Source organism: Mycteria americana, chromosome 7 (assembly GCF_035582795.1).
Source record: "Mycteria americana isolate JAX WOST 10 ecotype Jacksonville Zoo and Gardens chromosome 7, USCA_MyAme_1.0, whole genome shotgun sequence".
Classification (NCBI taxonomy): Eukaryota; Metazoa; Chordata; class Aves; order Ciconiiformes; family Ciconiidae; genus Mycteria; species Mycteria americana.
In genome coordinates, this window is record NC_134371.1 from 40,543,046 (window position 1) to 40,556,685 (window position 13,640).

The following is a 13,640-nucleotide window of genomic DNA, read 5'->3' on the forward strand; positions in this document are numbered from 1 at the left end:
CACGCGGAGGCCAATGGCACCATCTCGGAGCGACCATCTAAAAATAACCCATCCCTGGCCAGCATCCGAAAGCACGGCAGTGATGGGGTTGGCAGCAATAACGATTGCAAATAAAAGGAGAAAAAAAAACCCACAAAGCCAACCAACGTCAACCCAAGAAAACCTCGCCCAACCGGACTGGGGGTGGATGCGAGGGGGAGGGCGGTCTCCAGAGCATCTTCTCCTTGTTCTTGGGTGCGCTGGCGGGTTCTGACTAGCATGAAAATTCATAGCGACAAGCTGTGTCGCACAGGGGGAAATCGATCAGACACACACAAGGAGAACCCAGTGTAGATTCGGGACAGCAATCCAACTTCATTTCTCAGATCAATCGTCCGCCATCTCAGCGGCGGTGACAGCAAGCTGGGAGAGGAGGACAGCCTGGAAAAGGAGGCTGTGAGCAGCGAGTGGGTGGTGGCAGTGGTGTCCGGGGTGGCACAGAGGAGGGGGCAGCTGGCCCTGGACGTGGCTGGCTGCCGTGGTCCCCATTGCGGATGCTGAATGCTGAGGTGGGGTGGTCTTGGGCTGGGCAGGAAGGTGGTGGTCCTTTGGGTGGGATGGTGGTCCCGCAGCCAAGCACGCTGTTGGGGTGCACCGTCCAGTCCCGTCACCCTCCCAGCCAAGACTTGTGCCATTTGTCACCTTGCGTGTGACCGTCTTTGGGCTGTCAGCGTGCGAGCGGCCGCTGCCGGCATGGGGAGAGGGTGCAGGGGAAGGGGCGCAGCGGGATGGGGGGTTGCGGTCCCCTCTCCTGCGGGCACCGGGGCTTAGCGGGCGGCTTGACGTCAGGAGGCAGAGGCAGGGAGGATTTGTGAAGTAATGTAATTGAACATGTGCAGATAATTATGTCTCATTACATAAGCCCGTTGCAAAAACGGCGCTTGGAAATGCCACATGAAAGACCCTATCGTTCCGCATTAATTTCTCCGTGTGCTGAATTTATTCCCTTTCTGGCTTTTTAATACTTGGAGAGTAAATGAATTGCAGGCTGATCATGATAAGAGATGATACTTTTGTACAAATTAAAATACCCCCAAGGAAAGAGGCTGAGCTGATTATGGTTACAGTTGGCTTGGAAAATAACAGTGGGCTGGGTTAAGCCAAAATTTGGGGGGAGGGTTGCTGCCGGGGTTTACAAGGCAGGGAGGGGGTGATGGGGGAGAGGAGAAGAAAGAGGTAGTGGAACTCAAAAGCCGAATAGGATGAGGAGGGCTGGGCTGGTATTTCTGGCTGTGGTACTGGGAGAACCAGTGTTACCACGAGCAGCCCTGGGAACTGGTGAGCTGAGAGCGGCAGGGGCTCAGTGGTCCCCCCCATGTGTCGCAAATGGGGAGCTGGCATGGTGGCATCTGATGGCTGCTCAGGCTGGTTTTCTAGGAGGGCAGGAGCACAAATTGGCCCAAATTGGATGTTGTTCAGAGAGGGGCAGGGTGGCAGGTGAGCAAAGGGACCCCCTGGGTTTGGGGTGATGCCTCGTTTCCACATAAAGCTGTGGTAGGCATGGGGAGCAAGGCAGGGAGTCCAGAGCTGAGCAGATAGTTTAGGAAGCATCTTCTGGGTTGTCTCTCTGTCCCCAAATGTTTTGTTTCCCCTGCATCCAGGCAGCAAGCTCCTCCCTATAGCTTTTATTGTCACTTAGTGTCTTCCTGTCCAGCTAGGTCCCTTGACAGACCTCTGTTTGTCCACCCCCAAAGTATGGCTGCCCTCCATGGAGCATTGGTCCTGGGCAAGGTCCTGGGGAGCTGCTCAGTGCAGGCAGGGTGGCTGTCTCATAGCAGGCAGGGCTTCCCTGCCTCTCCCCTGAACCCTTTGACACCAAGGATGGGCAGCAGGATGCGGAGGAAAGCTGCTAGTGACACAGAAAGCTGCCGTCCCCACGTCACCCGAGCATCCCCGTGAGCTGCTGGAAGGAGATGAGCCGAAACCTAGTCAAGAGCCCTGTCACAAAGATGTCTGCACGAGGCTGAGGTTAAGTCATCCCCGGAGCCCGTCAGGGCTGGGAAGTCAGCGGCAGGTTGCCCAGCTCCACCGCTGCAAACCTTGGCAGGGGAGACAACGCTCGAGGTTTGCCTTCCTTGATGGAGGATGAATTTTAAATGCATGTAAGTCATGACAGCTGAGGAGAGGAATCTGCACAAAGCCCTGTTCCCTCCGTGGCTCTGCTGCTCGACGGCTGACAGACCGCTCTGCGGGGCAAAAAGGGCTGGAGTCGGTTCTGCATCGTTAGCAGGATAACGGGCGAGGTCCCAGCCATCACGATTTCCCTGACCCGCAGGGATGGCTGAGGCAGAGCGAGAACAGCCGCCTTCTCCTCCGCAGGTGGAGACAGCGTTGGGCAGCACCGGTCCTGGCAAGAGATGGGGATGCTCTTGGTGATGGAGGGGTGGTAGAGGCAGGAGCCGTCTTGAGGATACCCGGCCTTGGGTAGCACTGAGAGGAAGGAGGGACCCCCCACACCTGAAGGGAGTGATCCAGCCCTTTTGGGGACTGATCCAGCCCCGTTTTGCAACCTTTGAGGTTGAGGGGTTTTGTACCATTAAGTGAGAGATGTTAAGTGTCTGGTCCCTCTGTACAGTGCTTGTTTGTGGGGGTCCACATGTGTACCCGGCTGGACGTCCCCGAGGCTAGGGGTTCAAAGCATTTAGATGTCCAGGTTCTGATGGGTTCCCGTAGAAGTTGGATCTTTATTGCCATAATGTTCTGGAGGGTCCCAACCCAAAACATCGCCCTTCCTGCCGCTGCCCTGTGGCCGCAAATCCACAAAGTGTTTTAGTTCCCCCATCTGCTAATGAATGAATGAGCTATAGTCATCTTAAAGAAAAACTCTTTCAGAAATTTATTTTGGGACTTTATTTAATTTAATTTGTAGATAATTTAAAAGTCTGCAATGAGAGGCTATTTTTAAAGTTCATCAGAGTGCGAGGTTTTTGATTTAAAACCGCTGTTGTGCAGAGCTGTGCATTATTTACAGAGCAGTGTGTGACCGTGATGGTGGTGGTCAGTGGCAGGTTGTGCCGTGGAGTTTTGCCTCCGCTCTTGTCAGCAAGGATCACCGGGCACTGGTACCTGTGGGAGGTGAGACCTCCTCACTTGTGCTGAGACCCTTTTCTCTAAGAATTCGAGCCTTGAAAAGAAAGTTGTTTCTCTGTTCCTCAGCAAAGCTATGGTTCACCATCATGATCAAGCTACGGTTCGTGATCATGATCATGAGCTGGGATATGGAAGTTGGTCTGGCAGGGCTCGAGTGCCCGAGCTCCATCCATCAGGGATGCCTTGGTGTGTCCTGAAGACTGACACTGTGACCCTTGGAAAGTGATGGCCAGACAAAGCTGGATTCTCTGGTGTGTAATAAGAGCTTCAGTGCATATCATAAGGAGACCCTGATACAAGCTCTTAAAAGCTGAGAGGTCTGAACCTCTTTGAGGCTACTCCCCATCTGTCAGACTGGTATCTGGTGTGTTTGGAGGCTGACCTGACACCCTGCCCCGTCCGGGACATGGATTTGACGTCAAGACAGCCTCCGTGTGAAGCAGAAGGTGCCTTTAAAAATTGGCAGAAAGTAATCTCCCAGCCCCAGGTAGGAGGCCCGGGCAGAGAGCCAACCAGACTTGCTGGAGGTGACAAAAATGCCGTGAGACCTGTGGAAACGGGCACCAAAACCAGTTGCTTCAGCAATCCATCACCAGGGCTCCACCACTTGGACAGCCACCAAGGCCTTGCCTGTGCTCTGGCACTAGAAGGTGACGTAGGAAGAGATGTCCTGGAGACCATTGCTCTGTCTTTGGCTTCTCTCCCTCCTGAAGAAGTCACAGCTGTGTGCAGGGGCTCCTCACAGGGGGTCTGCAAGGAGCAGCATCCTCAGAAGACTACTCCATCTTTGATGAAGATCCCAAGGGATTTACTGCAGTCAGACCCCAAGGGATCTCCTTGGTCAGAAAGAGGCAGGGCCAGCTGGGTGGAATCAGATGCATCCTGCACATGGCTCGGTCCATGCAGCAAGGGGGTGAACTCAAGGAAAGGAGGGATGAGTGTGAATGGTGCCTACATGCCCTCTGCCTGGGGAAGGATCCGGCCTCCTCATGGACGGCGTGTCCCCATTCCAAAGGATGGAATCAAGATCATAAAAAGGCATGGCCAGCCTTGGGGCCTCCTTTCCATTGCTTGGCCCATAACTTTCAGCCTTCCAGGCTGGGGGAGCAGGAGGGTGTGGGGTCTGTGGAGGGTGCCCCAATCCAGGTCAGCCTCTCCCCAACATCCTCTTGTCTTCCCGCTGCATGCCACCAAGGTGGTCATGGGCAGCACAAACTCCTGCCACGCGTGAAGGCTGATTCCCAGTCTCGAGTGCAGTGGGGCTCCCCAGCATTTTGGAGGGCCAGGGTGCTAAACATCGAGGCACTACAGGCGCTGTCTGCAGGACGCTCTCACTCTCACTCCTTCCAACCGCGACTGGCACGCAAAAGCCTTGCTAAAAATAGTTGAGCACAATAGGGACAGAGCCCTGCTCCGCACGGCCCCCTCTGCGCTCCCCCCTCCTGCTCGCTGTAATGACCCTGCAAACACTAAATGGCATCTGAGTGCATTAAGCAGCAAACTCTCCGGTGACATAGCAATTATGGCTCTGAAATAGATTTGGTGCGTCATGGAAGATAAGGGTTTTGAAAGTTTCTGTTGTGATTATAGCTTGTAACTCCAACAAATAACAGGCTTGGTAATAAGAGGCTGCCAGCACAGCTATTGTGGTTCTCTCTCACTGATGGCACGCAAATTGCTATTAATGTCCTAAGTGTACTTGAATATGCCAGTCTCGGGGCGGTGGAGTTGGCTCTGTGTCTCTCTTTACGCGGCCTGTCATTGTCGGGCTGATAATCTACAGTAATTGCTGCCTCTTGCAGCGGTCCAAGACGTGTAAGTGTGGATATTGCATCTCGGGGAGCGCAGGGACGGTGGGTTGGGGCCCGCGTGCAGGCAGAAGCTGGCAGGGGTGGTGGGCATGGCAAGCCTGGGGTACAGAAGCCATGGCAAGGCGGGGGGCATGCAGGGCTGGTAATGTTCGTGCATAGTCTGGTTTCATGCTTGCACCCAAGGTGACGTGGAACGGGATCTGCTAACCTGCTAGCAAGCTCAGATCACAGTTCCCGTCCTCCTTGCTGTTACCTGAACCCCTTTGAAAGGGAGCATGTTTGCACGCTGCCACATGCGCATGGAAGTTCACACAAGCCCGTTGTGTGTGTGCACACCTCTGTCTTTTTTGCTTTGTGCGTGTCCCACTGCGAGGTGCTTTCATCCCTCAAAACGTGGCTTTCCGCAGCTTGCCTGTGGTCAGCTCTTTGCTCCCATCTCAGCTGCCTCGGGCAGGCAGGAGCCGGTCGGCAGCGCGGACAACCCACCGGCGAGTCCCGGATGGCTGCTCGGTGTCTCAGGGCAATGAGGCTTTCCTCTACCCTTACCCCAGTTCGGGGGTCTGCAGGGTCCCGGCTAGCAGGGCCAGTGATGGCCAGGAGGCAGCGGGACAGGCAGCCAGAGAGGGCAAAGCAGCCTGGGCACGTCTAAAGTGGGACGGCGGCTGCTACCAACTTGAGCTCGGGCAGTGGTTGGGAAGGATTAATTAGCCAAGCACTGAATCAATGTCAGAGCAAGCAGAGGAGGTTGGGTGCGACATCTGCTCCTCTCTGAAGGGGATGGCAGCCGCAGAGGAGCAGCTTCTGTGTGCTGCCGGCTCCTGTCTGCAGCAGCCGGGGCCCTCTGGTAGCTCTGCTCTCGAGAGGCTGGAGAATTTGGCTCTGTGTCTTTTAGGAGAAGAAACAAGTTGTCCGCCGTGCTTTGCTGTACGAACCCTCGGATGGGATATGGTGGTGGCACTTCTGTTATGCTATGGCTTGGGGAGCGTGGAGGACCAGCCCCAGGGCAGTAGAAATTTGTGGTTTTACTGCAAAGCGAGGAGGGGAAGGCTCTTGCGTTGGGAGCAGAGAGGTGGCCCAAATCCCTGAATGCAGCCTTCACGGTGGCGGGAGAGGTGTTTGGGCAACGTGTCCCCCGCAGCAAGGCTTGGTGCTGATGGCTTTCCCCCGCACAGGGACAGCGCAGCAGGAGGGGTGCCCGGAAAGGCAGCGAGGAGGGACGTGGAGCTATGCTGGGGGACACGGCACGGCTCAGCGGTCCCTTGGGACCCATTGCTTGTGGACACAGCACCTGGGTCCAGATAACGTCCCAGGATGGGGTTTCTGGAGTGAGGTGTTTGCTATTTTCCTCTTTCCATATGGGGAAGGGTCCTATTTGGGGGTAAAAAAAAAAAAAACGAACTCAAACAACCAGAGCTCAGGTTTTCTACAGAAATAAGTATTTTTTTAAGGGACAGAATTTCCATGAGCACTTGCACTTTATCAAAACCCCCTGTTTTTGACAGAGATGTTTCTGGCCCCATCCCACTGATGGAGCCCCGTGGCCTGCAGTGGGGTGGGAGAGCCAGAGGGGACACCTTTGCATCCTACATCAGCCCCTGCCGAGGGAGAAGCGGGGGGGTCTGAGGTGGATGAGTGGCTTGGGTAGGGCTGGGTGTGCTGTTGGGTGACGGATGTCTCCGTGTTTCCCTGCAGGCTAATGGAGGTTGGCAAGACGCTACTACCCCATCATCGGTGACCTCCCCCACAGAAGGCCCTGGCAGCGTTCACTCTGATACCTCCAACTGATCTCCCAGCAAATTGCATCCCTGGCTGAGCCGGCCCCGGCGGGGTTGGGAGGGGAGGGGGCCTCTCCTAACACCGCAGCAGTCAGACTGGAGGTGAACCCAATCAGCACACACAAGAAGACTCCTTCTCTTCTCTTCTCTTCGTCGGGATGCTTTTTTCAGCCAATCTGGACACTTCTTTATACTCTCTTCCCTTTCTTTTCTGGGTAGAAGCCGCTCTTCCCCTCCCTGCCACCGCCACAACACCACTCCCTTCCCCTCACCCCTTCCCACTGAAGGATGCGTCAACAGGTAGAAGGATTTTAAGGAGGAACAGCAAAAATCAACTGCCACCACACAAAACAACCCCAAAGCAGTGTACGGCCTCGTGCTGGGCATCTTTCTGAGGAGCCACAAACGTACCTCAGTCGCATCTCGCTCCTTTACTAGCAGGCAGCCCCCCTCGCCGCCCCCGTCTCTCACGCTACCTCTCCGTAGGGAAACACCACCGCAGCCCTGCTGCCGCCTTGTCTCCACCGGCCCCGGCCGCAACCAGCGCATCGCCTCCCCGCGCCCAGCCCTGCCTCGGTGAGCTGTCCCTCAGGCACTGCCGGTGACGGGGCGGGTGGACGTAGCCCCCCGTGCACGCAGGAGAAGGAGCCGGCGTGCTCTCCTTCGCTTCCAAAAGGTACCGGCCCATTCCCAGCCCCGGGAAACCAATGACTCTTCCTAGTCCCTGCCCTGCTCCGCTGCACATCCCAAAGCTGGATGAGCTGTGAAACCCCACCATTCTCCCTGCCCGCTGTTAAAGGGGAGGAGAGGAGGGAAGGAAACGAGGCAGAGGTGGACGAGAAATGGCCATCGCTGATAATGAAGGCGCTGAGCACCTCCGTGGTGTTGTATGGGATCAGGCGTAGGTGATCGATGGGATCCCAGCAGTTTTCTCACAGCACCCAGGGAGGCCAGCGGTGGAGTTTTTTCTGGCAAGGAGAGTGTCATGGGGTGTTGGCTCGTGTTTTCGGGAGCGTGCTGTGCTGCGGAAGAGGAGGAGGTGGGGTCCCCAATGCAGGCAGGACCCACAGAGGTTGGTGGCACCCGCTGCGTTCCCAAAGCCGTGCCAGGCAGGCAGCAAGGGACAGGCAGTGGGATCCCAGGGGCTGGATGTGGTGGGGTGTGCATGTCAGGTGCATTTGGTAATGGTTCATGCAACAGGTTTGCTTGAGGGTGAAGGCTCTGCAAGATGGGTAGATGCCCTGCTTGGGGATGTCTTTCAACTGACACTGCTGGGAGTGGCATCCCAAGTCGTGGGAGCACTCGTGGGGTTTCTGGTCCACTTTTTGGACAAGCAGTGATGGGCGGTAAGCAAGGCTTCATCCTGCTGAAACACCTCTTGGGGCAGCTGACGCTGGGAGGACACGGCTTTTGTTGAAGAGTGGGGTGCGGAGGCACCGGTTTGCTCCAGGAAATGGGCTGAGCTTCGTGCCGGGGTGGTATTTTTGGCCGCTGGTTGTTCCCGCAGGCACAAGGAGGCTGAGCTGGCCCGCAGCAAGACCCTGGGTGTTGTGGGGACTGGTGTGGGTGCAGCATGTCTGGCACCTTGTGATGGCTCCAAATACCTCTTGGCCTCATCTCATGCTCTTCCACATCCGTGCCCTCCCTGCCTGTGCTGGTGCCAGCCATCTCAAGATGGGAACTGCCAGCACAGGGCAGTGTTAAGCAGGAACCATTTAAAATTAAAGCTCTGCCAGAAAAATTTCCACCTTTCTGCTGGAAAAAATAATGGTGGGTGGCCTGCAGGCCGCAGCAGTGGTGTGCTCATGGCTCTGATGCACTGTCACCTTGCAGCGTGGGGCCAGCAGTGTGACTCGCCTGAAGTGGAGGTGAAGCCTGCCTTTCCCTGGGGAACAAGCCCAGAAGGCTCCAAAACATCCACTCTGAAATTTGTGACCTGCCCCCAAATATGAGAAGTCCCAATTCAGTGGAATTTTTTGTTTGTTTCTGAGCTGGTGGGATCAGAGTAGAACACAAAAGGTGGATGAGAAACAGCACAAGCTGCTCCTTGCTTAGTTCTTATGTCTCCAGCAGTGAGACCCTTTCTGCTCCTCCTTTTGCATCCGTGCCTGGGGACGGGGACCATGCTGCAGAGCGTGATGCGATGTGCGAGGTCTAGGGCTGCCTCCCAGCTGGGAATACATTAAGAGCAACGAGAAGGTTGTTTCCCCGCGAGGATGGTTAGGAGGTGCTGCCCGTCTTTCCGAGCCGTGCACCTTCCTGCTCTCTTCTTCCTGTGGCCTCCCCCAGTGCAGCCTTTTAACCATTTCCAGCTTATTTTACATGAAACCGTTCCAGCAAAGCATTTCAGGGACACGGGACTGGGTCAGGTCTGTTCTCCGGAGCGGCAGCAGTGCCGTGCCTGCAGGAATGCCACTGTACCTCTTGGAAACCAACCGGGGATGAGCCGAAAGCACCCACTTACCGGAGCCGGCCCGTGCCGGGGCTGCCTTCCCCTGCCCTGCAACTGCTGCCCCTCCTGCCTGCACCCCTGCCCGCGGCACCCCTTGCCCGGGCAGGGCACTCGCTCCTCCACGGTACTTTGCCAATCACCTCCTGGGTTCCCCGGTTGGTCCCTCCGGTTCGCGCTGGCATAGCTGCTCGCTTGCCGTTTCCTTTGCTTTTTTGTGTGGGGGTGTTTCTCCTCCCCTTCCCCTCCCTCCCCCCAACCCCAAGTGTTGTGGGGTTTTTTTCTTCTTTTTTTTTTTATTATTTTTTTCTGCCCAGAAAAACCTGACTTCGATACCAAAAAAACAAAACAAAACAAAAAAACAAAAAACAAACAAAAAAACCTGCAGAAACTCAAAAAAAATAAAAACAAAAAAAAACCACAAAAAAAACTCGACGACTCTTTCAGCTTTATTAACATTTTCCATTGTTTCTTGCGATTTGTGTCTCGTTCTTTGTAGTATTGATGATAACGAACATTTGATAATGAATGTTCTTGTATATTCAGATAAAGGAGAAAAAAAAAAAACCAAAAACGCAGTCGGAATTTAATAGTGTTTATAATAAAAGAATAAAAAATGACCCTCTTAGCACGCAAAATTGAGCAGGGGGAAGGTCCCATCCCTGTTCTTTCTGTGGCAACAAGCGCTTCATTCCTGTATAGTTTATAACATCAAACTACCTACATTCATCTTCTTTTTTTTTGTTTGTTTGTTTTTCCCATGTTTTTTTTTTTCCCCATTTTCTCGCATTTGTGAATTAGTTCAAGAATGCTAGAAAAGTGTAGAGTTGTGCACACTCATTTCTTCTTACACAATGTTTAAAAAGTGACGGTAATTCATTTTGTAAAACTTTAAAAAGAAAAAAAAATGGTTGGAATAGTGAGCATTAATAGGTACAGTCTAACACTTTATGTTCTTAACGTTGAGACCCAGAAATTACCTTTTATTTTATTTTTTTGGCATTATTTGGGAGGGGAGGGGGGCCTTTGATGATGATGCTGAGTTTATTTTGACCTGTCCGAGACAACGGCCTTGCTGCTTCCCCTGCGCTTTTGAGCTGTGACCCAAGTGATGTGAAAAGTGATGGTGGTGTTTGGGGGGGAAGGGTCCCCACGCGTTTTGACGCCCAACCCCAGAAGATCCTTGGGTGGCTGCTCTGGGCTTGAGCGGGGGGATTACGTCTCCGGAGAGGGACGTAATCCCGAGGGGTTTTGGGGAGGAGATGCTGAGGGGTGATGGGGAATCAGGTGCTGAGCCCCTGTGGATCTCCATGCCTGGGGGCGATGCTGAGCTGCCTAGAAGTGATGAAAGAGCATGAATCCTCCCCAAAATGCATAGGCAGTGGTGGGCTTCAATGCCCTTATGCTCTGCCCCGAATCCCAGTGGCGCTCTTGGCCCAAAAATGATGAGTTTGGAGCAAGGAAGGTACCAACCTCATTTCAACCATGGGCCATGGACCTTGTTGAGGATGGGGTCTCACAGCCTGGCCCCAAGCCCCGGCTGCACAGGGGCACTGGGAAGGATGAGGGACAAAGCATGGGACGTGGCAGCCCCCCAGCCATGGTGGGATGTGGCCAAAATGCCCTCAAATATAGCCCAAAATCTCGGTGGCTGTAGAGTGGGGTTCAAGGAGAAGCACTGAGGAAGACACCGGTTGGCATCGCTTTAGTTTTCTCTTAAAACAGTTTCCCTGCTCCACCCCCCTCCCAAAAAAACCTGAGCTTTCCACATCACTGAATGGTTTAGGGTTTGGGGTGTTATTTTTAATCCCAAGGTTTCCTGGAGTCCTTTTGTTTTCATACACCTTTATTATTATTATTATTATTATTAAGACTATGTAAATCAGACGTTGCCTGGGGGGTTGGTTTTGTCGGTTTGCTTTTTTTGTTCTTGCAAAGCCCTTTCTATCCCTTGTAAAGATGATCCAGTTGTTCTGAGTTGCTTTTTCTTTTCTATTTTTTCCCCCCATCTTTTTTTTTCTCTTCCTAATGGATTCCAAATATTAAAAAAAAAAAAAAGAAAAACCCTAAAAAAAAAAAAGACTCTCTGTTCCGACCTGGTTTTGAAACTTTAAGCTTTTCTGCTTCTGTAAAGAAAAAAAAGGCCTCTGTCTTTCTGATCCCAATTGAGACTTTTATGTTCTATGACGATACTAACAAGGTGTAGGTTTTACAGTTTCCTGATTTGTACTGGTAATGCATATTCCAAATAAATAGTTTCTTTTGTTGCAAAAAAAAAAAAAAAAAAAACCAAAAAAAACTTAAACCAAACCTGGCGTATTTTTTGGGAGGAATAAGAGGAAAGCGAGATGCCCTGGGGGGTTCTCCCATGGGGATGCAGGGGGCAGGAAGGGTTTGGGGTGCAGCGGGGGGGGGTGAGCAAAGGCAATAGCCCGGCACTCGGTCCTGCTCCTGGTGGTGGGAGCTTTGGAGCCGGAGGGATGCGATGCAGGGGTGATGCCTGATGCGCAGCATCCCCGCTGGTCCCGGCGCCTCCCCCGTGCCTCAGTTTCCCTGGGCAGCGGGAGGCGGGTGCTCCTGGACGCACGGATTTGTCCACGCAAAAAGCATTTTCAATCTTTCATTTTCATTGCTTGTTCAGTGCTTTTTTTGGACCTTTCAGTGCACTTCTTTCCAAAAAAGCTAGAAAGGGGATTTTCTTTATCACATCCAGGGATGGGGCAGGGCTGGGGAGCAGGGGAAGAGTTGGTGGTGTCTTGTGTTTTCCTGGGGGTTTTAGTTTAAAAAAGTAAAAATTTTGAAAAGTTTCTGAGCAAAAGGTAATTTTAAATTTAGAAATAATTTGCAATTTAAAAAAGAGTCTGTGCGTCGGGCAAAAACCAGGACAGCTCTGCCACATATTGGAGATGAAAAAGGGGGCAGCTGCAGAGGGTGGCTGTGATTCCCTGGCTCCCAAGGTGGAGAAAGGTGAGCAGGATCCCTGCCACAAACCCCTCTGACACCCCACGGGGACCGAGGCAGAGGGAAAGAAGCCCCTCAGGGAGCCCCAGGGGAGCGGCACAAGGATACGGGAGCTCGCCTGGAGCTGCCGCCTGCACTCCCCCATGGATTTCTTGTCAATGATTATTCAATCTTCAGCCTGACCTTTCTCTTCTAAATAACACGGCAATATCAGCGTGGGCCAGCCTCCAGCTCCGGCTGCAAATTAACTGTATCGCTCTCCAGCAGGAAACCCAAGGAGCCCCCCTAGCCGCCACGCTGCCAGACTGCCCCAGGAATTATCTCCCTCCAACGATGCTCTCCTAATACCAGTTTAAATATCATCTTGCTCCCAGCTGTTTAATTCTAATAAATGTTCATCCCGGCTCCAAACAGAGAAATGCTAAGTCTCACCGGGCCCCGATGAGAAAATCGCCCCAAAAAGGCAGGTGGCAGGAGGTGATGCTGGGAGGAGGTGATGTGATGCTGTCGGGGCTGGGGGGTCCTGGCACACATCCTTTGGGTGCCGGGGTGGGTTTGAGCATGTCGCACCTCTCCCAGCTCGAGTCTTTCCCCCCCTGCAAAAAAAGAGATGATTTTAAGGTGGGAAAAGGCACATGCAGCCTCCCAGAGCATTTGGGGGGTGGAGGCCCTGTGCTGGGTGCAGCATCCTCCCTCGCTTGGTAGCTGCTTGTGGCTGAAAGAGAAAACAAATCGACATGAACCAAACCGGATTGTTTGCATTTTCCTTGCTTACATCTCCTTCCCCCTCTCTGCGTCCACACTTTTTCCTTCTGCTGGTGCTGCCCATCCTCCTCCCCCTGCCACTCACTTATCAATGGGATTTTTTTCCCCCTATTTCCCCCCATTTGGGCAACAAAGCTCAGCCTTGGGCAAGAACAAACTCCGAGGGCAGGCTCCTGCACTTTTTCCATTTCACATTACAGTATTTTAGGCCAAAAAGTGGTGGGGAAAAAAAAAAAAAGAAAAAAAGACATGGCATGCACTGGGCCCCCCAGATGCCCACAGCAGAAATTGCAAAAGGCTTTTGGTGAGCAGAAACCTGCAGCTTGGTGACGTGCCAACGCCCTGGGACGTGCCAGGTCCCTCCCAAGCTCCCTGGAGCATGTCCTGACCCATGCAATGCCTCTTGCAGCTTTTTCTCCCCGCAGGCAGCTGCCAGCATCTGTCTGGTCCCTGCCTGCCAGGTTGGGGACCCCCCCCCCGCCCTCCCTACCCACTCCCACCCATCCCCATGCCAGGAGCTCCAGCCAAGGGCCACCACCGGCCACCACAGGGGCAAACCACCAGCGTGCAGGTGCTGGCGAAGAACACCCCAGTTATTAATAATCCTTCCAAACTAACAGAGGGGTTGGGAGGCATTAAAGTTATAGTTTGCAGTAAAGCCCCCGTCCGTTTGCTGGAGCGTTTAATATATGGCAGGAAGTTTCGCCTATAAAAGGCGAGGGTTATGTTTTTCTCCAGTTCACCGGGAGT

The 13,640-nt window shown here is 53.4% G+C and overlaps 1 protein-coding gene across 6 annotated transcripts in view; it reads left to right on the top strand.

Moving 5' to 3' along the window:
* PBX1 (PBX homeobox 1) overlaps positions 1-11,228 on the top strand; it is a 137,404-nt gene extending 126,176 nt beyond the window's left edge. For all 6 annotated transcript variants that reach the window (XM_075508010.1, XM_075508014.1, XM_075508012.1 and 3 more), the window contains one exon: positions 6,633-11,228. In XM_075508010.1, the coding sequence (XP_075364125.1) occupies positions 6,633-6,725 (93 nt within the window). In that variant the 3' untranslated portion in view covers positions 6,726-11,228. The remainder of the gene's footprint in view (positions 1-6,632) is intronic.
* Positions 11,229-13,640: the final 2,412 nt, after the last annotated feature.